The sequence below is a fragment of the Poecilia reticulata genome, linkage group LG16, assembly GCF_000633615.1.
Source record: "Poecilia reticulata strain Guanapo linkage group LG16, Guppy_female_1.0+MT, whole genome shotgun sequence".
Lineage (NCBI taxonomy): Eukaryota > Metazoa > Chordata > Actinopteri > Cyprinodontiformes > Poeciliidae > Poecilia > Poecilia reticulata.
The window spans coordinates 12,181,585-12,204,643 of NC_024346.1; the positions used below are offsets into that span (position 1 = coordinate 12,181,585).

Consider the following 23,059-nt stretch of genomic DNA (forward strand, 5'->3'; position numbering starts at 1 on the left):
ACTGGTAGCTTCTATGTGCTGTACTGTGCGTAGTTGACCACCAGGTGGTAGTATTGGGTCAGAATTTAAAACGAGGTCTGACGCGATATGCGTCATCGTTTTGCTGTTTTGGCGCGCGGTGGCTGTAAATTTGAAAAAAACTCCAGACGGAAACCGTTTACGGACGGTGGTAAGGGAGACGGCAGGCAATTTTCTCTAAGAGATTTTTAAGTACCTTAACGTGCTGCCACGGAAAGAGGTAACGTTGTTTTTACCTTGTTAGAATTGTAAACATGGTCATTCTGACACAATGTCCGCCTAAAACTTAAGTAAAGACTAGTGAGTTTTAGGCTAACGTTTATGCTAATTATCTTGTTAGCTTCAGTAGCATTAGTGGCTTGAACCACACACAACAACTTAGTTTTTTCTCAGCTTACAGGACTACTTTTAACTTGGTTTTATTTTCTACTTTATGTACCCAAATGCATTTAGTACTCTCATCTACCAGTGCTAACAATGAGTTAAATACATTCGGAAGTGACCGTAACGTTCGCGCTTACTGGTTTTTCTGAGTTAGTCAAAGTTTTGATGAATTTAGAGTTGTCTTTGTTACGCAGAGATGTCGTGGGACTTTTTTGTGCCAGTGTGTGTGGGAGACCTGGTTAAAACGGGAGGTATTAATCAGTACGTTGTCCAAGATGTGGTGCCAGCAAAACAACTGCCATCCCATCTCAATAGTAAGTATTTTTCATTGGATGTGATGATTGAAATACGATGTTTCTTCCATTTCTTGCTCCTTACGGATCGTGAACAAATGGACAACCTGTATTAATTTTAAAAAGTAAAGGTAGAAAACAGAACTACACTGTGTATTGTTATTCCTGTTTGACAAAATATTTAGAAATAAACTTGTTTGAATAAGACAACCTGCTTTGTGACAGCATTAGATATTTGTCACTTGTGATCCATTTCCCCAAGTTTTTGTGTTCTCTAATCAAATGTTGTTGGTGTATTTTGTGCATTTAATATCTCCTATACAAAACTTAAGATATGTTTTACCTCAGCTTTTAAAGTGAAGATTCCTAACAGTATTTTTCTGTTCTCCACTCTTTTATTCCGCTCATGTTTTGAGGTTTTTACATTCATTTTTGAAACCAGGTGTGAATAAATGTTTACTTGTTTGCATCAGAATTCAAGATGGGACTACGAAGCCAAGGCCCTTCATGTATACTGGAACACTTTGACACAGGCTACAGTGTGCTGCAGTAAGTACTTGCGATGTTATTCTTGTAAATATTACCATCAATAATAGTAGTACAAAGCTATTGTCTTTTAATTTTTAGGCATTTTAATTCGTTGGAGCTTGGGGTAAAAGAGGATACCTTGGAATTACTTGTTAAAGGTTAGGCCGTTAAATATATATTTTTAAATGGTCATCCTTTTAGCCCTTTGATTCATTAACTGGTTTCTTTCTCTTTCAGTGGTCAGTGATCTGGCTATTTCCCTGCCAACAGCTCTGACCTCCACCACCTTCTCAGCTGCGGAGCGCAAAGAAAAACTAAATGCCGTTAAAATGAGTGTCTTCCTGCTGTGTAAACTCACGGAGAGCCTTGAAAGTGTCTCCTACAGACAAAGTATCGTCACAGCACCTGGAAAGGTAAAGCTATTAGTGGCTAAATGATACAGTCGGTGACTTTTGTTTTTGAGTATTCTTCATGTGACCATATCCAGTGATGAAACCTTGGCATTATTTATGATCTGATCACACTTAGAAACTGTGGTTCTTAGTCAGCTGTTTGGTGAGTAGTCTTGGTAGTGTGATTGAGTTTTATTACACTGCTGTAAGGGCTCACCTATAGTCAAACTTCCATCTTCTGTAACTTATACCCATGATGAGAAATTTCGTGGGATATGTAGAAGATGTCAAACATTGTGTAACTTCTTGTTCGTCTCAGTGTGAATGTTTATGTATCAGCTGACAAAAGGCTGTAGTGTCTATAGAAGGTTTGACAGATATGAACAGTCATCTTTGGTAATCTGAGGATATATTTTTTATGGTTATTTAAATTTTTTATTTTTTTTTATGTTCCATTTGGAACCATTAGAGTCCAATACATTTAGAGTTGAAAGACATTGCTTTCTTTGTGTGCAACAGGGTAGTAAAAAAGGTAAAGGTGGTGAAGGACTGCTGCAGTGGGATTCTGAGAGAGAGCGGGTTCTGCATGCTCTTGTCCAGCTCCTTCAGCTGGACATCCGTTCTCTCTGGAGCCTCTCCCTGGTGGAAGAGGAGTTCATCAGGTAAAACTTCAATGTCAATTTAGCTCTGGGCCAGGCTCAGATCCTATCCCATGCCTTTAGATGAACAAAATTAAAACTTCATATTAAATTCTTCACAGCTGTGTGACTTGTTGCTGCTACAAGTTATTGGAGAATCCAACCATCAGTCATGTCAAGAACAAACCAACAAGAGATTGCATAATTCACCTTCTTGGCTTACTGATCACCAAATACAACCACCTTTTAGGTTTGTTTCCCACCTGCCTGGGATTTTGTGAATGTAGTTCATACAACATGGCAATCTTTGCTGTTTAAAATTTTTTGTTCTGTTTTAAATGTTGCTATCTAAATTCATTCAGGTGCCAGTGTAAAGGTCATCCAGATGCTGCAACACTTTGAGCAGTTGTCCTCAGTATTTGCACAAGCTGTGTCTGTGTGGAGCACAGAGTACGGAGTCAGGGCAATTATTGGAGAAGTGATAAGGTCAGTACATTTTTCCTTTGCTGATGCTTTTAAACTTCAGTTTTATTTGAGATACGATTTTGAAATTTTTTTTTTTTTTTTTTTTCCTTCAGGGAAATTGGTCAGAAGTCAAGTGAAGAGCTTGCCAGGGAAGGTTCTGGTGTCAAAGCTTTTGCCTCTTTTCTGTCAGAACTCAGTGGCCTGGTACCAGAATTAATTATCCCCAACATTAGTGTCCTCATCACTCACCTGGAAGGAGAGGTTTGTGTTCTGAACAATACATTTTTTGACGTCTTTATGAGACTCTTGTAATTTGATAATCTTGTGTAAAAACAAAATGTTGTTACAATATTCACATCATGAAGGTTTTCCCCAGAAAACTTGCTAAGCCCGGTGGCTGGGCGCTGGGGCAATCATTCACCCAGCGGCCCATCATGTTTTTGAATTAAAAAATGTTTAAAGTTGATAGGAAATTTTAAAATATCACTTGATAATTATGTGTTATTGAAAGATTGGAAGATTAATACCTGAACACCAACTATAAAATCGTAAAAAATGCAAACATTTTAAAAAGACTTAAATAAGAAATGCTTAGCCTGTTGGGGGCACAAGTGAAGCCTGGTGGTCCGCCAGGCTTAAAATACACTAGAGGAAACTGCATCACGATGAAAAACCATATTTATGATTTAATTGCTTGTCTTTAAAACCAAACTTCAACAATTATTTCTAGCTGGCAACAATTTTCTCTGGCATCTCATTAAAACAACTTCAAATTATATTGAAAATATTTGGAGCAGTGACTTTAAACATCATGGTGTACCTAGATATACATAACCAGCCTATACCTGTTCCTTAATGACAAATTATACAGATAAAACCTGCAATATAGCTCATACGGAGCCTCATTTGCACCCACGTTTTCACCCAATAGCTTGTTTTCATTATGTTCCAAGTACAAATATGGGACAATCTCTAACACCTTCTGTTGTTTCAGCAGCTTCTGCCTCCCTTGCGCAGCTTGGCAGAGTTTTTGTTTGTTTTTGTTTCATTCATGTTCTGCCCAGTGATGAGACCAAGGCGAATATGAGCTCATTGAGCGAGAGTTGGGTTCTTGTTGCCTTGAATGGCAGGTAATCTTGGCAGTGCAGAGGAGGATTTCTGCTCTGCTGTAAGGGCCTGCCGACAGAGACTTAGCTCAGCCAGAATTATTCCTCTACAGTTACTGCGGAGTAATTGCTTTGGCTGATGCTGACAGTGTGTTTGTGTGTGTGGTGTATGTGTGTGTGCAGAAGGCAAAAAGTTCACCCAGCTCTCTTTGCTGTTCGTTGAGCTGTGACTGTCGTCTTTGGTAATCTGAGGGCAGACTCATCTTGTATCTTTACTTTTTCCGCTTTGTAGAGGGGGAAAAAATTACTTCATATGTTAAACAGTTTAATTTGCATTTATTTTCTAGAGCCACACAATGCGTGTTGCTGTTTGCGAGGTGCTTGGAGAAATTCTTGTGCGAGTCCTATGTGGCGACGGGCTGGATGAGTCTGGCAGAGCCGATCGCGACCGCTTCTTTGACATATTGCAGGAACATCTTCATGACACACACTCCCATGTCAGAGCACGTGTGCTCCAAGTTTACACACGAATTGTCAACAGCAAGGTACGTTGCTTTTATGAAATACTTTGATTGAACTAATGGTGTTCCACAAGGCTCAATTTTTGGTCCCCTTGCTTTTCCCCAGCTATTCTGACAATGTGTTGCCATGTTTTGGTACCTGAAACAGACGGAGTTTTAAATTGTATTTTAAATATGAAATGTTTGACATTTTTCTACAGGACAAAACTGAAACTTTAGGACAAACTAATAAAAGCTGATGGTAAAAAAGTTTTTTGTGTGTGTGTTCAGGCGCTGCCCCTGTGTAGGTACAGTGAGGTGATGGGGCTCGCCGTTGGGCGCCTGATGGACAAATCGATAAATGCAGTGAAGAGCGCCATCCAGCTGTTGGCAGCTTTCATTGCGCACAATCCCTATAGCTGCAAGGTAATTCAAACTGGTGTGATTTTAAACTGTGAATAGAAGCAATATTTCAAGTTTTGCAACACAAAGCTTTGTTCTTGTCTTTCAGCTGAGCAGTGCAGATCTGAAGAAACCTTTGGAAACAGAAACGGCAAAACTCAGAGAAATGAAAGAGAAGCTGGAGGGAAAAGCACCTGGTAATTACAGCTTCTGTGATAGTCCTTCAGATTTCTCTGCTTCTGTTAGATTTCTTTCATCATGCATGTATTTTTTATTTATTTTTTGCCCAGTGATGAAACCAAGGCGAATGTGAGCTCACTGAATGAGTGTTGGCTTCTTGTTGCCTTTGAATGGCAGGTAATCTTGGTAGTGCAGAGGAGGGTTTCTGCTCTGCTGTAAGGGCCTGCCGACAGAGACTTGGCTCAATCCAAATTATTCCTTTAGAGTCACAGTGGAGTAATCTCAGGAATAGAGCTTACATTGTGTGGGTGTCTGATGCAAGAAGCCCACTTTGGTCTTGCCGCCATTCAGTGATCCATGAGCTGTTACTTTTAACAATCTGAGGGCTGATTCAAACCCACCACATGAATATGTGCTGATTAAAAGAAATCCTAAAGGTCTAACTTTGAATCTTAAGTTTTTTTGGGTTTTTTTCACACTTAATGTCTGGCATTTTTTTAATAATTTGAAATGTAATTAGTGAAAATATTCATGCAAATGAGCTAAGACAGTAATGGTTTTTAGCTTGAATTATGACACATCAGCAGTACTGATTGCCTTTTCCTCTAAATTAAATTTCAAGATAAAATCCTAAATTAATTGTCTCTGTGCTGCTGTCTGAACAGAAATGTTAACATTTTTCTCAACTTCAGAAATAAGTTCACATAATTTGAGAAAAACACAGTTATCTGTTCTGTTGCTGTTTTAATCTTTCAATACATTGGTTTCAAATGTGTCTTTGGCGCTTTTACACGACTAGCTGCTAGTGAAATATAATAAATGTATGTATATATTCCTTTTCCTTGCTGCAGTCGCAGTGATCAAGGCGTCTGAGCTGTGGGCTGCCATGGAGCCTGAGCTCCTTGTTACTGTCAGGACAACCCTGGAGCCCACAAGTAAAGAAGAGGAAGAGAACGAGGAAGGCGGGGAGGTGGAGGACGAAAAACCAGAAGATGACGACAGAGCAACTGCAGTGAAGATAGCTCAGTACCTCCGTGTCAACAAATACAGGTGATGCTAATAACTAGTAGAGGATGATGGGTAGTGACGCTGCTCATGGATCTGGTCTGTCACACAGCCTAGAATTAGTCAAGTAAAATGTCTGTGCTCCTCTCTCTGCAGGAATGCTGTGAAGCTTTGCGTAAAAGCTCACAGTTGGTTCCCAGAATCAGAGATGTTTGCCTCTCTGTCCACAGTCACCCCTGAGAATTTAATGGACACGCTGGGCTTGATTTTCAAAGGTAAAAGCTCTTTTTATTTTAATAAAAGTAGTAAAATGGTTTCCAAAATGCACAAGAGAACAAATAATGTTATATTTGTTCTCTTGTGCATAGTAATAGTGTTATATATATATATACATTGCTCAAAAAAATAAAGGGAACACTTTAACAACACAACATAACTCCAAGTAAATCAAACTTCTGTGAAATCAGACTGTCCACTTAGGAAGCAACACTGATTGACAACCGGGACCCTCGACCCTTCTGTTTTTTAACAGAAATTGGGGGCATGAATTTGAGTTGTAAACTTTTTTTTATCCACTTTGTAAAAAAACATAAGCTCAAATATATGCATACACCAGTCAATATTTTTGGTTAAATGTCCTGCTTAATGTTGACCTTCAGTATCCGTTCCTTAGCCAGTTTTGTGTGTTTGTCGTTGTTCCGCTGGAACACCTTGTTACTTCATGTGTTGAATTTCTGTTCTGATCAGACCTGTTGATTTTGGGGTTCAAATGAAAAATCTGGACATGACTTTAATTCATTTTTTATTAATTATTATTTTGTGCACTGCATCAAAACCACAGGTACAGCCCCTCAACATGATTTAGCCATCAAACATGTTTGAGCTTTAGTGAAATGTTCTTCTGTTTGAAAGCCTCACCTTAGCTCAATTTGTAATATGAGTATTTAAACTCTATAATGAGTTAAGTGCATACTTATTGGCCCAAAAATGAATAGTTCATTAAGCGTTCTCTCAAATTCCAGATAAACATTTTGCTGCGCTTTTCCAGTTTTTTTATTTTCTACATATTTTTTTAGCCTACATGACAGTGTAATTTGTCACAAGCCTTCGTCTAAGCTATGCTTCACTTCACACTGCCTGCACCACCAGTTAATGTCATCTCAGATTATAAACAAGTAATTTAATTAACAGTTAAACATTTTTCATGTTGACTCAAATGCAACGTCAGAAATGCGTGTTGATGGTCTGACAGCCCAATTACAAAGACATTTATTTTCCACTTATGCACCTGTCTGCCATAAGAATAAGAACTTTGACTAGAAAAGTGAGTTTCTCTACTAATTTTATTACACTGATATGTTACGATGGGAAAGCATTAGAGGTGTGCCAATCGATCAGCCCCCGATCATAATCGGCCAATTTTCGTGAAAAAGTGTATGATCGGTGATCGCCGATCACGGTCTCTTGTTGCCGATCAAACAAACCAATCACCTGCTTCTCATTTCGCAGTCTGCCTGTGCAGCTGGTCTCCTCTTTCCTTCACACTGCGCAAACRCGCAGCAACAAATCCTAAGCAATGTGGAACTATAATGCACTGAGTGAAAGGGGAAGTTTGCGTGTTGCGGCGGAAAATTGAAGCACGTCAAAATGCATCAACACAATGAAGCTAATACGACATAAAAACAATGCCATACTTGACGGAGTTTGGCTACATCGAGGCTCACTGCAGTAAAAAAGACATATGGAGGATCAAATAGCAGGTAAAGCAGCGCACAGCTACAAACACTCACCCGGATTAGCATGACGGTCAGAAAGCTAAACCAATAACCCACAAAATTATTTCAGTATTCGAGCTGCGATGTAAGACGCTGGTTCTGATCTCACTGTTGAACCGCTGCTACGCGCTACAGGTAGTAATATTTCACAGACGGAGCACCGCTTCTGCTCCACCTGGTAGTGACTCTCACACCGAACCTCTGCTTAAAGCTGCAGCATCTAACCTAAAAAAATACATTTTACATACGTATTAAAACTTTCGCTGTCCTAACATGAGACAGATAATCTCTGAAAAAATAATCAATCTCCTCCCTGCTCTGCATAATTACTCCGCTCAGTCAGAAACAGCCACTCAGAACTAGCAGTAATCAGCTAGCCGCCATGCTATCAGGAAGTTTTCATTCAATAACTCAGGATTGTTTATTGTAATGGATCCTGTATTTGCCTTTGAATGTTAAGTTTTATACTTGAATTTTTTTTGGCAATGTTGAGAGGTTTTATTTTGACTCTTTGCATTATTTAGCCTCTTCAGAGCCTTCATATGTAATCAGTCTGTTAAAGATAGTATTACTGATAGCAGTACAATTTGCAGAATGCCTGTTTTGTTTAGTTTTCTTCTTGGAAAAAGTTATTAAAAACAAGTTTTTGTCTAAATTAAGGTAAATTCATGGTTCCTTTTTCCACATAATGTAACCGGTAGTGTTTGATTTAAAAAAAAATATATATATATATTATGTGATCGGTATCGGCAGGAAAGAACCTGATCGGCACATCTCTAGAAAGCATTATGATATTGACATGGCTGCATGTAATGTTACAAAAAACAACACAACTAAGACTCAAAAGTGTTCACTCTGCTCTCAAACATCCCTTCACTGAAATCTGAACGTATCTGCACATAAACAAAACCACAACCCACCAAACCATTTACTAGTTGACCTGGGTTGTAATTTTCTGGAGTTTTATAATAGCAGCTCTGTGAAATTGTCCTGCAAGTTTCTACCTCCATTTATTCCCGTTTTTTTTCTTCTTCCTCTTTTGTTCTAAATGTAGCGTGTATAACTGCTTTTCACACAATATGAAAAGGTAAATGGTTACTTAATTATTAGGCTGAAGCCTTAGAAAATGCTCAGTTCAAGCAGCAGATTATAAATTGAGAGCAATGAGTGCCTTGGTGGCTCGCTGGCAGCTGTGGATGATGCAATAACTCCCCGAGTCAGACATGGTACCCCCAAGAAAATAAAAGTTTAATTTTTCTTTTCTATGTGGTAAAATATTTTATAAAAACATGATTGTGATTACATAAAATCTAAATGCAAAAATAGTACCCTAAAAGAAGTCTATTGTGAATATGGCTGTGAATCAATAACAGGAAATACTATGGGTAAAGTGATGAACCTTTGACATCATTTCACATCCTGTAAGAAAGTGGGTGGCAAAGCTTGTACTGCTTGGAGATTATACAGGCACAAAAAACAATTCTGCAAAAATATCCATCATGTCTGTTTGAGGCTCAACAGAGAAGTTTCAGAAAAAGTTATAAAATCCATTCGCGAGAAGAACTAGAGTCACACCAGGTTAGCAATATGCTGCAAAGCAAATAAGGGCACAAATATATCATATACAACACTCAGCAGTTCTTAAATATGCAGTATCATAAAGTACTATTTTTGGACCTCAATAAGTAGACTTTGATATAAGTAATCGGTGAACTATAAACAATTTTCTTTGCCTTCTTGGGGCATGGGGGGAAACTACCTGAACAGCAGCAATGACTGTTAAACCACTGGCCTGATTGATAATCTCCAGGACCCTAGATGAAAACAATTTTTTTTTTAACAAGCTTCCCCTTCTACCACAAAAACAACCACCTTTTCCTGTTGTGAAGAATCTGACGCCTAGGTGTAAAAATGTCTCTTCTGTTACTACCATGTCAAGTGTGGGTGTTGACCTTTTTTTTTTTTTTTTTTTTTTTTTTTATAACTGTTCGTAATGACTGGTATCACCATAAAGCCACATACTGTATTTATTAGACACATTGTTGGTGACTGTAGGGTATGTTGAATGTGTTGGAGACCTATGATGAGTTCACAGCACCCTTCAGAAATCGGCAAGCTCCCCCATTGCACCTGCAGGAAACAAACATGGAGCCCCCACTGACTGGGTGATTTACCTCTTGTTTGCCCCAGGCTCTGATGAAGATGCTTCAGATGCCAATCAGAATTTGCCACCAACACCACAAAAAGAGGGAGAGAAAGAGGGAGATGAGGGGGACCTGAAGAAGCAGGAGATGTTGGTGCAGTACCTGAGAAACATGGAGACATTTTCCTTACAAGTGGAACAAGCAATATCTGTCATCAACAACATGCTCTATTTGAAAACAACTTCAGGTAGATGTCCACTTTCACCACGGGATCTTTCATTTTACTTTCCCAAATTCTTGAGTAGATTCTGTTTGCATAAAGTTCATAATTCCATGTTTATTTATTGTTTTCTTATTCTGCTTAAAGTCGTCCAAGAAGCAGTGCAGTTTTGTGTGACGGTGCACGAATTCAGTGTTGCCAACTCTGTCAGTGGCGTGAGGAAGATGTTGCCTCTGGTGTGGTCAACGGATGCTGCCATTAAAGATGCTGTCGTTCAAGCCTACAGACGCCTGTACCTGAACCCGCAAGGAGACACAGTCAGGTCTGTGCTTAACCACTTTAAATATAGTCGTGTGCTGAGGTTTATAATATATTTACATGGCAGACTATAATTTTTAATATTAATTCAGGATGGAAATAACTGTGAAAGCAAAGTTCAAAGAAGCTTTAGGCTTCCTATGGAAATGTTCGTCAAGATCTCTTTTTAAAGATTAGAAATTATTCAACACTTAAACTTGACTATACCTCTAGCTGTTTTTGTGGATATTATAAACCTGTTAGAACACAAATCTTTGGTGGTTTGCTATACGATTTAGTCTTTTAGCACATAATCATCTATTTGCTTGGATATTTTTGGAGGATTAGAGCAGAATGAAATTATTTTGTCTGGTTGACTGTTGGATATTATTCTGCCTTGCAACAAAAGCCTTCAGTGTTTTGTGTTTTTCTTTTCAAATGAAAAACCAGCCGTCTGGTCTTTTTAACAGGGTGAAAGCACAGACTCTCGTCGACAGTCTCTCTGAGCTCATGGTGGATGCATCTCTGGGTACTATCCAGTGTCTTGAGGAAATTGTGAGTAATTATTATATGAATCATTGGATTAATTAGCAGTGCTGTAATTCCAAGATCATGAACAATGTCTAAATGTGACAAAATATTAATTTGGGAAAATTTGCAGAAAGATTTTTGGTCCCTAAACATACAGGGAGCTGTAACGGTAAATGTCTCTGTAGGTGCAGGAGTTCTTCGGCAGTGGCAGCAATCTCCAATCCACCGTAATCCAGGTTTTATGGGAGAGATTTACGGGTAAACGAGAAGCTTCCGTCTTACACAAACGAGCTGCAGTGTTACTGCTGGGCATGGCAGCACGGTAAATTACTTAACACTTTTATTGTCTTTTAATACAACAAACATTTTGGTGGAAAAAAGTGCAGTTTTCTTGTGGTAGTGCTAAAAATCAGTTAAAATAACAGATTTAATTTATATAACATCTGTTTAGAGTACCACAAAGTTAGTATGGTAGTTAGTCATAGAAAATGCAGTAAAGGTTGAATATCAACCAAAACACAAGGTTTCTGCTTAAGTGTACATAATAAGTGTACATCTTTACCTAGAATCATATCTATGCTTTTTAGCAGGTATAAAAGCTAAACAAGATCAGCATGTCAGAGGAATAATTGAGGTTTACATTTCAGCTGCACTTTAACTCAAATGTCAATTGTTTCTTTTGATGACATTTTATCTGTTTCAACGCCTAACAGTTATTTCACATGTGCTCGGATGTATTGCCCTGATGTTTAGCACAGTCGGATTGATGGGGAGAAAATTTTGCCATTATGATTTGAGCAGGTTTGCGTTAAAAATACATTGAAAATTGGTGCTATTCCTGCCTGAATAACAGCTCTTCTCTTTACATTTCAGTCCTGTCTCAGCTACTTGACATTCTGCAAATCCTCATTAGTCAGAAAACAAGCCCAGCCTCTGCTCCTCTTCATTGTAATTGAAGTCACGATCATAAAACTAGGCTTCTTGCCAGGACCTTTTTATCTTGTTTTTTATTTATACATACACATATCTTTATATATGTAAAATATGTTCTCCCCGTTCCATCTACCTCCAAGAATATGGTTGCTTTGGGGAAGAGTGAGAGAGTAAAGAGTATCTGCAGTCCACCCACGCTGCCTCTTCTCCTCATCCAGCATCAGCAGCATTTATAACCTATTAAACCTTGTGTGCTTCTCCTAACCCGTCCTCCTACATGTAATATCTGGGCTCAGCCTAGAACTGGTAAAACCAGCAGAGAGCAGCCGAGGTCATGTGGGGCAGTGTTAATACCCGACTTTGCATGAAGACGAGATAATTTGGTATTCTGAAATGTGTACGCTAGTCCTAGTTTTCAACAAGTATCTCCATTTGCAATTGCAACAGGGCGGAGAGAGAAGTGGTGCTCAGTAACTTGGACACTCTTTGTTCTGTGGCTCTGGGAGAAAAAGTGACTGAAGACTTTCTTCTCGCAAGAGATACAGTGATCACCATTTGCAGTATCACTGATCATGTCAGGGTAAGTTTACATGAACGAGATTTTGTCGAAGATAAAAAATGTAACACTCAACTGATGTCTTTTTTTTTTTTTTTTTCAAAGCCTTCACAGAACGGTGATTATACTGGGATTAAATTACATATAAGTGGACTCTTAGTTCTGTGATTTAGGAAGCAAGTTGGAAATGGTTTTATTTTGAATACATACAGGCACACTTAGCAGAGTTTTGTTTGTAAAAACATTTAAAAAAAACAAAAAACAATGTTTTCTTCCACTTCATGGTTATGAATCACTTTGTTTTGGTTGATTGCACAAAACCCCTAAAAAAAATCCGTTTGTTGTTGCTTTTCTAAGACAATATGTGAAAAAGTTAGTTATGTGAATAGTTTTACAAAGCATTGTAAATAAAAAGTAATGGTAAGAGTACCTTAAAGCCCAGACTTTGACTAATTACATCTGAACCTTTAAGTCTGTTATGGTTTGTTGTCAACCCAATAGCAATCAAAAGGAGCTCCATTCAGACTCCCCCAGGACCACCAGCTGTTCACCTGCCTTACACAGGCTGTTGCTGACGGTAAACAATGCGCCCTTGGATTTTTTCCCCCCCTATTCTTTCCACCAGACACGGTTTCTTCCTCTAATGTTTCTGTCTCCACTGTTTGTGCCCAAGGTGTGGTGATGGAAGACCCTTACTGGCAGAGCTTTATGGAACAGGCCGTCCGTCTCATCTACTTCCTGGCCGAGTCCCCAGACCAGCTGTGCTCCCGGCTGCTCCAGAGAAGCGCTCGACTCTTACTTGATCAGATTGCTGAAGGCGGTGAAGTCAACAAGGATGTTGGCCAAATCCATGATGCATCTCAAGACTCCAATGACCAAGAAGAACAAGGTTAGTCGTGTTGTCTACCATGTTGGTGTCTACGAAGTGCCTGCTGTCTACTTATTCCTGCCGTTTCTCAGCGCACCCTTAATCACACATGGCCACATGTTTTTTCCCCTGCAGTGAACTGTTTGTGTCTGGCCCAGCTGCTGGCGCTCTGCGGATGCGTTGCATTTTGGCAGGTGTCTCATCTTGAGCGCAGTGTGAGCGCTGAGCTGCGGAGGAGGAGAGGAGAGACAGAGGAGAGGGAGGAGAAGGAGAAAGGCCCAGGCAGTAAAGCTAAGGTAATGAGCAACTGTACAGGTGTTCCACACAACACAATACAGAGTTCTTGGGAAATGGGTGCCAAACCCACTAATTATGGTTGTGTTCAAACTACTTTCTGCCATTTTGTAAGGGTTAATGCATGCCACTGTTATGTAATATCTAATTAGACCATCAGACAAGTTATACAATTGAATTGTTTTTTTATTTTTCTATAGTGCAACTTTAAATTAATTTACTAAAAAGAAACTTAAAATCCCACAATTCTTCTAATATTTCCTGCTTTTAATGGTAATTCTATTTTCTCTATTGTGAAATAGATTTGCAGCATGTCAACAGAGTAGAACAACTCTACAAAAGCTCTGAAGTCATACAAACTCCTAAGATGATAAAGCTACATTTAACGTTATTGTGTCGAGTAAATTAAATTTTATTAAAGTTCAATAATAACAATAGAAGTCAAATTTAGTCTGAATCACTTTTTAACTGATTCTGAAGAGATGGAGCCAAAAGTGTGAACTTTATTTTCATTATTGTATTAAAATATATTTTCACTCCAAATTGTATTTTTTTAGATCAATATACTATTTGTTTAGAAAGTGTTTAAAAAATTACTTGTTATCCATAATGTATGTCACTTCTGGAAATTTTATATTTGATTTATGGCAATTAAAAAAAAAGTTTGTTTTGGCAAATTGAAACTACATTGTGAGAATAATGCAATTGTTAAATATAAAATATGCATTGAACAATTTCATGTCTCAGCTCTACTCAATACTACAGTTGGTAAGTCTATAATCCAGTTCACAAAATTAATATATCTTAAACTGAGTAAATGATTTTGACACTACAAGAGTAATTGTTAACGGCAGAGGAGAAATCAATAAACAAAAGCCAAGTGTTGACTTCCGCACCATCAAGCAATGATGTGGCTTAATTACAGTCGCAACACCTCTATAACATGGCTTATAATGGCTTTTCACTCGCAACAAAAGCTGCATTTGTAATGTCCTGCTAGAAGTACTTTATTGCTGTTAAAGTCCAGCAACACGCCTAAAATGAATGATTACAGGAATGACTGTTAATATTAACTGGGCTGTTTTTATATTATCATTATGTGTTTTGTTTGTTGAACTGTGTTGGTCATAATAACCTGATTGGTAATTAGATTAAAATCCATATCAGACTAAACATTAATGAACTCCAACCAGGTTTTTATACATAATAATCTGTTTTATTTGGAAAAGATCACTTAAAGTGCTTCTATGGATGATTTAATCCTATCTAAAAGTTAAAGCTGAACCTCATCCAAACAGCTGTGAGATGAGACACTTTCCAAATCAGTGGGTCTCTACTGGGTGGCTTGATGATGAGATTCATTTTAGTGACACAGGCAGATGAGTGACGGCTCTTAATTATTCAGTCCTTCAGAAGAAAGGATAAATGTTCCCTTAATTAGCGTGGGAGTTTGTTCTGTAATTTCTAAGCTCATCTCGGTTACTTCTTTAGTGTCTCATGAAAATACAAGACTGAGCTTCATAGTGGAGGAGAGATGGTGTTTAATGTTGAATTGTGCATAGTGGGCATACTTCTTTTTGTTTTTGAACAAATGGAGTTAGTATAAGCATTTAACCTTTGCACAAGTTGTGAAGAAACTGAACAATGAGGGACATGCTTGAGACGCTGAGCCCACAACCATAGCAGTGGGTAGACTCAAAACAATTGCACAGTTCAGCAATGAATGGAGGAGAGTTTAAGTGTGTGGCATTTCTATGCTCTATACATTTAGAAACGTTCAATTACAGCCAAGCTTTATTAGCACTTAACAGTATGACTTAGAATATTAACAGTTTTGAAAAAATAAAATGTTTTATCTCTAGGTCTGTTTACTATAATTGTTTAAAAATGAAAAGACAGACTGAATGAAAGAAGGTGAACTAAAAGCTTTTAGATTCCTGTGTTTGAGTCAAATTTAGTCTAAATAAACAACCAGATGAGCTACTTTTTCTTCAGGTAAATATCTGAATGACTCAACAGAAATTGAGAATTGAGGTTTCAGCTTATTTAAATCTAAAATAGGCTTTAGAGGCATTTTTGAGTTTGTATGGAGCTGATTTAGTGTTGACTTTATTTAATTTATTTTTTTCTTAAAGCAGCAGCTGGCCAATGAAAGTGCCATGGAAGAGGAGCTCGGGTTGATTGGTGCGTCTGCTGAAGACACCGAAGCAGAGCTCATCAGAAAAATCTGTGAAACAGAATTACTGGCTGGTAAATAAAAGCTCTTGCCAGTTTTATTCCTGCATCATTTCAAGCTGCGTTTAAATCGATTTCATTTATTATCCCTGAATCTGTTTAGAGGACAACCTGCTGAGTGCGTTTCTTCCTCTGCTGGTGAAAGTCTGCAGTTCTCCAGGACGCTATTCCCACCCTCAGCTCACCACTGCTGCCTGTTTGGCACTGTCTCAGTACATGATGATAAGGTACATAACACTGCTGAATAAACATTCACACACACCCGCTACACCATTTTCTTAACCTTGGACAGTAGGGCACCTTTATTCCATCTGTCTGTTCTAGAAAACTTTGAGTTTAGTTTATCTTCTGCCATTTTGGCTGCCCATCTGTTTAGCTCTGATGTCTTGGTGTAAGCCCACAATGCAGGTTGCTAAGCATGCAAGGTATGGACTTTAATTTTTGTGTTTACCAGGTCTGAATAGTATATGGGGGACAAATAAAACTGCAGTGTGAAAACAAATTTCCACACTTTTTTTTTTTTTTCTTCACTACAAATATATTTTTTATGAAACTGAACTGTTTGTTTTTCATTTTTCTCCATTGATGTATCTTGCATGCCAGATATGTGTTTGAGAGAGACATTAGGTTTATTTATTAAAATTGGAGTACATATCAGTGTGGTTCTTAAAACTTAACATTTTAAGTTTTCCATAGGTTCCAAGATATACAAATATTTCAAAGAACTAAGGCTTAAAAACCACCAATATTTTATCATACTATTTTTTTTTTTTTTTTTTAACAAAATGAGACGAGTTTTTCTCAATTTTAACGGCCAGGATGACAACTCATCATATTGATGTCCCTTCCTCAATTGTTGCTGTGAACTACTTGTCACCTGGTAGCAAAAAAAAGTTTTATCTTCTAAAATAAAGGCAATTTAAGCTGTTTTATAATATTTGTGGAAAACACAACATGTCCTGGTGAGGAAACTGGAGAGCCCCACCCATCACTCTTCAGGTAAAAATCACTCTTCAGGTAAAACTGTTATAGGCAACAGAGGGGAAGCTATGAACAATATTCATTCCAGCTTGATGAATTAACCAATTAATATCAGCTTGTTCAAATCTCCATAGTTCACAGATTGGCAAGAAGGTTTTGTGAAATAAACAATTGAGAGATTCTACTAAATTTAGCAAGACTTATGACAAACTGTTTTTATCTGTAGCATAAAAAATAAAAGTTGACTTTCTATTATCGAATTAATGGACCATGTTCTTAATTTCTTTAAAATTGTTGCAAAACTGTAATACTTGCACTCCAGGTTATACCAAGTTTGTACATATTGTTTCCAGTTTTGTCATTAGTTCTATCCCTTGTATTTTCTTTAAAAACAGTATAGTTAAGCTCAAATCTTTTTTTCTCTTTGGTAAAGTTGTGATTAGTTTGGTAACTTTTTAGACTTTCCCATTGACATTAATTAAGCGGCTAGGATGACTCCTGGGTGTGGAAATGTTTTGTCAGATATCAGATGGAACGACGGGAGGTTTTAAAAAATGTTTTGAACATTACAATTTTCCATCATAAAAGCATCACTATATAAGGGGAAAATTGAGCCAGTCGCCATTTCTAAGGATTCTTTTCATCAGTTTGCACCATTTTTTCCAACTTGTGTCGAGCCGTTGTTTAATATGTTGGTATTCTTAAGACAAGAGGCAAACTGAGTCTCAAACTGTTTTGCCTATCGTGGAAGTGTTATTTAAAACAATTATGAACAGCAGTGGTATACCACTTGACACATAAATTTGTAAAACAATGAAAATAGAATGGAATTGTTGCTGTGAACAAATTCATTGGTTCTCATCTTTACTTTGACATAAATGTTAGCACTATTTTTAGTAGGAGTAATGTTTTTCTTATTTTTTAAGAATGTCATAACCCTCTCAAATACACCCAGAATCTTGACATTATACATCCAAGAAAGAAAAAGAAGTTTTTCGTTTAAAATACACAATGCACCCAGTGTTTGGATGTTTATTTACAAGCTGAAAGGATTAAGTTCATTAGCTTTAAATTAAGCTTTCAAATGTAGAGTATTTTACACATTGAGCTTTGCTGTACTGATGCTGTAAGATGGAGGCTTTTTCCCTTCTGTTGTTTTGTGTCTGTGGTGGAGAGTGTAATCAGACCCCATGATACAATCCTGATAGTCCAATGAATCTGACAAACTTGTAATAAGTTAAATTGAACCGTTCTGAAGACTGGAAATTGGCTGCAAGATGTTTAATTACGACATCCATTAGGGAAGTAGCTGGAGGGGAGGATTCCTTGTAATTTAATTCTGAATGTAGTCGAGATAAAACTGACTTTATAACGGTGAAAGGAAGCCTCTCTAAAGAAAAAGTACATTTATATTTAACACTTTTTGCTGTTTTGGTGTACTTCAACTGCTCTTGCTTACAGTCTGTAGCAATTGAAACTTTGTATTTATTAATGTTGCTGTAACTGAACTGATAGGAACTATTACCAAGGGAACTGTTAAAACCAGAAGCTATTTATCCTAAAATATAACTAAAATGGCCTTCTAGACATTCCCACAGTCTCTGTTTGAGCAGATTGGATCTTCACATCGTTCTAATCCTGCACACGTTGATATTCCTACCCCTACGTGAAAGTTAATAATCCAACTCCTTTAGATAATGTATTCAATTTAATGCTTTTATTTTGCCCTCATTTCAGCCCATCGGTGTGTGAAGACAACATCCGCCTCATCTTCACGGTGCTGGAGCGCTCCTCTCTCCCGGTCGTCAGGGCCAATTCCATCATAGCGTTGGGAGACCTCACGGTGCGTTTTCCAAATATTTTGGAGCCCTGGACCCAGAATCTGTATGCAAGGTAGGTCCTGTTTAGCCGCATCAGTTGCTAATAAAAAAATTTCAAATGCTTGTTGTTGCATAAATAATTCAGCTGATCCACACCATCATTATGGTGAAACTTTTTAAAAGTTTCATCAAAGATCGTAAGGAAAATGCTTCCACTCGATGGGTCATGTGAGTGGGAGTTCTGCGAGTGAAGTTTCTTCTTTTCCTCCTCGCAAACACCCACTGACACACATCCTTGTACACTCCTGCCTTCTCCATCCGAATCCCATCACCGCTTTTCAGTGTGACGTTCCCCTCAACCACTGGAGCGTTACCACTGTCAGAATGCTCCACTGAGCCACATGATGGGAAAAGTTTACTCTATTTATTTTGGGGGGGGGGGATAGTGGGAAATAAACTTTTAGATGATCTATATGCTGTCAAAAACTCTTGATAGTGGGCTTTATATTTGGACCCTGGAGGTTGCCATGACAACTGGCTAATATTCCTTCAAAGATTAAGAAAGGGGATCATTACCAAACACGAACCTGGGCGGAGCCTCAGACCACATTGGAAAAAGGCCGCTGTAAGACGACAAACGGCCTAATCACCACTCTGACCAGCAGCTTGTAATTACGCTGAGCGGGGAGACGGCGGTAATATTTGGGCAAAGTCACGCGTTCTCCAAAGGTTTGTGCCTTTGCATTTAAAAAACACTTAAACATTTCAGCCAACTGAGAGGCTGAAGTTGTTCTGTTTGATGAAGTGCCGTTTTAATTATAATAGGAGATAACGTTCACACTGGGGTGTTTTGACATGTAGAACATTTTCTTTTCTAATTCTTCGCTGCCCTCAGTGTTTCCTACACGATAAGCATTTCCTAGTTTTCCTAATTGTCTCCCACACACCAACACCTCCACTGTTCTCAAGGCTGCTGCCCTGGCGCCTCCTGATAAGCGCATTAAGAATTAATTACCCTGTTCACTGCTGTTGTAAGCTTCTGCATTGGCATGTGGAAGTGGCATGTACAAGTGTGTGATCCTCTGCCAGGAGTCCTGCTCTTTGGTGCAAATGAGAAATGGGAAATGAGTTGCTTTTGTTCTTTGGTTTTTTGGTAGAGGGTAAAGCTAAATTGGGTTCTGATTGCCCCACTGCAACCTGTCCAGTCCCATTGTAAGCAGCCAGCCAATAAGGTGTCACTTTTAGTTTTTGGATGACTTTTACCTTTTTATTCGAAGAAAAGCTGATAAGAAGTGACTTTCCTTTTGCGTTTACTTACTGCATCTTATCAATAGGCCTGGTAGTGCAGCTCCATTTAGCTGAAAATGACCATTTGTCATCTAATTCTAGGTTTCTCATTGCATTTTTACAAAGATGCTTTTGTGAACTTTTATACACTTGCCCTAAATATTTTTGAAGAAAAAAAATCATTCTTTCTAAAAACTTTAATTTAAATGTTCAAGAAATATAACAGTTGGAGTGTCGAGTTAAAAATTGGACAGATGCCAGCATTTTAATTCAGAGAAGATGATCTGAAGCTCTTGCTTGAAGAGTTCTTGTTACCAAAAAAGGCCAGCAGCGATGTTATCTGGTATGTAAATTGTTTGTGGTTGTGCCAAAACTGAGCTGTTTGTGGGAACAACTGTGCACATTGCCTGTCGTCTTGAACATTGATTTTTAAATTGGCTTCTGTTGCTGATTGCTTCTTTTTATTGTCAAAAATGTAAAGAACTGACTCTCGGATCGTTAAGTTAATTTTTTTTCCTCCCCTCTCTTTGTCATGTTTAGGTTGAGTGATGAGGTCCCATCTGTGAGGCAGACGGCTGTGACGGTTCTTACTCAGTTGGTCCTTAAGGATGTGCTAAAGGTCAAAGGCCAAGTCAGTGAGGTCGCTGTGCTGCTAATTGACCCAGAGCCGCACATCACCAGCCTGGCTCTAAACTTTTTCAATGAGCTGGCCACTAAGGTACACACACACACACAGAGAAGGTGTAGTGGAAGCTGGCGGCTTTGAAAGGTTTTTAACGTTATTTGTCGTCCATCAGGACAACGCCATCTACAACCTGCTGCCAGACATCATCAGTCGCCTTTCGGATCCAGAGAGAGGAATGAGCTGCGAGGACTTCAACACCATCATGAAGTGAGAGGCACAGAAACTCTTTTGTTTGTTCACTTCCGTGCCTTGTAAAAGTATTCACACCCCTTGATTCTTGTAGAAATAACCAAGCAGACATTTAGATCTGCATCAAACTGTGGTAAGACTTTATGTTCCATAGTACAATAGAAATACATTAAAGGATACTAATACAAAAAATAGTCCGCTTCCTTTTTTAAATAAGAAATTTTATATTTTATTGCCTAAACTTCAATAACAGCATTGTTGTAATAAATCTGAACTGGGTGAAGCTAAAACTCACTTGAGGAGGTCTGGCTGAAATTAAATGCAAAGGTGCAAAATGTATAAATTTTTTTGTGCAGTTTTGTCTCAATTACTGCTTTTTTTAAAACCAAGTTGCATTTTTTTGAGTCTGTATACTCCAGCTAACAACTGATTACTAAATTAGTCGATTTCAGTCATCGATTAATCACCGTTAATCGTTTCATCCCTAGTTTGGACAGAAGCATTTGAAGCTTTGAAAGTGCTAAATGAAGATTTGGGTGTTTTCACAGACAGCTCTTCTCCTACATCACTAAAGAGAGGCAAACTGAATCTTTGGTGGAGAAACTGTGTCAGCGCTTCCGGACTGCAAAGTGAGTACAACCTGCCTCGTTTTCCTGCTGCTGCCTCTTTGCGTGATTTCATGTTTTTTTTCTTCCGAATAGTTTCACTCCTAATTTCTGGAGCTGTCCTACAGCATTTCATTGTGTGAGATGTGGGGGTGGATGTGTGGATAATTAGTAGGTGTTTTTTTTACTCTGAGAAAGAGAGTTTAACAATTAAATCAAGTTCACAGTTCGCTTCACCAGTCATGTACCCTGACATCTTCCTATTCAGTGCTTTTGTCATGGAAACGGCCTCATGTGTAGTTTGAGAGTAGATGCAATGACTGGGCTGGCCAGGCTTCAGCCTCTGAGTCATTCTTTATCCATACGCAGAGCTCAAAGGAAGGACATTTTATATTATATAATGGAAAACTGAATTTGGACATAAAAGGTTCCTGGAAATGAGATTAGGTCCAAATGTCAGAGCAATGACATGTTTATCAGAAATGAGGTTTTTTTTGTTTTTTTTGTTCAAGAGTCTAGAATTACTGTGCATTATGTTGCTAATCAGGTTTATTTTCTAATCCTTCATCCTCTCATTTCATGCTCTTGTCTCTGCAGAACCGAGCGCCAGTGGTGTGACTTGGCCATGTCCCTGTCCCTGCTCTCCATGTGTGAGCGTGGCTTTAAGAGGTTGCAGGAATGCTGGGAATGTTACAGCGACAAGCTAACCGAATCCGGCGTCTACCAGCCTCTGCTCACCATCACAGCCAAGCTTCGTCGTGGAGCCAAACCTCAATTTAAGGTGTTTGAATCTCTCATTTAAGCTACACGTGTGCTTTATTTAATGAGATTTATTTTTATTCTTGTAGTAATCATAAATATCTCAATCAGGCCCAGATAGATGACTTTGAGAAGCGGCTGACAGCGGTTCACACCCGGGGCTTGGAGAACGTAGAAAGTCCTGAGATGGAAGAGAACCAAGGGGAAGAAGGAACTTCAGAGACAACCAGCAGTCGCACACTGCTGCCCACCAGAGGCCGTCAGAAAAGGAGAGGTCTGAATTTACTGTTTTAGTTTCCTAAATTAATGAAATATGTATAAAACTGACTGTGACCAAGGAAATATTTTTCCTCCTACAGGTCAAACAAAGTCGTTGGTCTCCAGCCACGGCGATGACAGTTTTGTAACTCCTCAAAAATCACGCAAGTCTAAGAAACCAGTGATCAGCTTCAGCAGCGACGAAGAGGAGGATGAGGATGGTGAGACTGCCAGGGTTTATTTTAGAATATTTTCAGTTTGTGTAATTTGAAAAAAAAATCCATATTGACATTTTTTTCTTTTCTTTTTTTTTCATTTAATGATTTAACATGCTAGTTTTATTGTATTGACCATTAAACATCATAAATGTTCAAGTATTTTGTCCAAATTAGATGCCAGATAACTATTTTGTTTGTTTATTGAATAAATTAATTTAATAATTCTGACTTCTTTTGGCACCTCATTAACGAAGCTTTTGTGCTCATTTAATTACCCAACAAAGTTTTTTGTTTACTGTATTTTTATAATTGGTGCTACGAATAAAATTTGATCAAAAGAAGTTCCTTCAGGTCAGAACAATGGAGTTCAGAGTTACTGGACCAAATGCATCAAACACCACTGTGTTGAAGGTTTATGAGCAGACAGGACTCTTCTTTTTTTATTATTAGCTAAGAAGTAGTTCAAGATCCACAGGCAGAGCAGACCTTGACG

At 38.3% G+C, this 23,059-nt stretch overlaps 1 protein-coding gene across 3 annotated transcripts in view; it reads left to right on the forward strand.

Moving 5' to 3' along the window:
- Positions 1–24: 24 nt before the first annotated feature.
- ncapd2 (non-SMC condensin I complex, subunit D2) overlaps positions 25–23,059 on the forward strand; it is a 23,770-nt gene continuing 735 nt past the window's right edge. Inside the window, exons 1-31 of one of the 3 annotated variants that reach the window (XM_017309720.1) lie at positions 25–238; positions 597–716; positions 1,169–1,244; positions 1,323–1,381; positions 1,461–1,636; positions 2,135–2,277; positions 2,376–2,503; positions 2,616–2,739; positions 2,832–2,979; positions 4,172–4,369; positions 4,616–4,750; positions 4,836–4,923; positions 5,758–5,956; positions 6,068–6,186; positions 9,877–10,077; positions 10,198–10,372; positions 10,818–10,902; positions 11,064–11,200; positions 12,259–12,391; positions 12,869–12,944; positions 13,041–13,256; positions 13,371–13,531; positions 15,665–15,779; positions 15,868–15,991; positions 18,483–18,638; positions 20,393–20,570; positions 20,650–20,744; positions 21,275–21,355; positions 21,929–22,112; positions 22,202–22,364; positions 22,450–22,569. In XM_017309720.1, coding sequence (XP_017165209.1) covers positions 599–716; positions 1,169–1,244; positions 1,323–1,381; positions 1,461–1,636; positions 2,135–2,277; positions 2,376–2,503; positions 2,616–2,739; positions 2,832–2,979; positions 4,172–4,369; positions 4,616–4,750; positions 4,836–4,923; positions 5,758–5,956; positions 6,068–6,186; positions 9,877–10,077; positions 10,198–10,372; positions 10,818–10,902; positions 11,064–11,200; positions 12,259–12,391; positions 12,869–12,944; positions 13,041–13,256; positions 13,371–13,531; positions 15,665–15,779; positions 15,868–15,991; positions 18,483–18,638; positions 20,393–20,570; positions 20,650–20,744; positions 21,275–21,355; positions 21,929–22,112; positions 22,202–22,364; positions 22,450–22,569 — 4,111 coding nt within the window. In that variant the 5' untranslated portion in view covers positions 25–238; positions 597–598. Of the gene's footprint in view, positions 717–1,168; positions 1,245–1,322; positions 1,382–1,460; positions 1,637–2,134; positions 2,278–2,375; positions 2,504–2,615; positions 2,740–2,831; positions 2,980–4,171; positions 4,370–4,615; positions 4,751–4,835; positions 4,924–5,757; positions 5,957–6,067; positions 6,187–9,876; positions 10,078–10,197; positions 10,373–10,817; positions 10,903–11,063; positions 11,201–12,258; positions 12,392–12,868; positions 12,945–13,040; positions 13,257–13,370; positions 13,532–15,664; positions 15,780–15,867; positions 15,992–18,482; positions 18,639–20,392; positions 20,571–20,649; positions 20,745–21,274; positions 21,356–21,928; positions 22,113–22,201; positions 22,365–22,449; positions 22,570–23,059 lie in introns of all 3 variants that reach the window. The other 2 variants (XM_008431457.2, XM_008431456.2) reach the window with 2 other exon arrangements.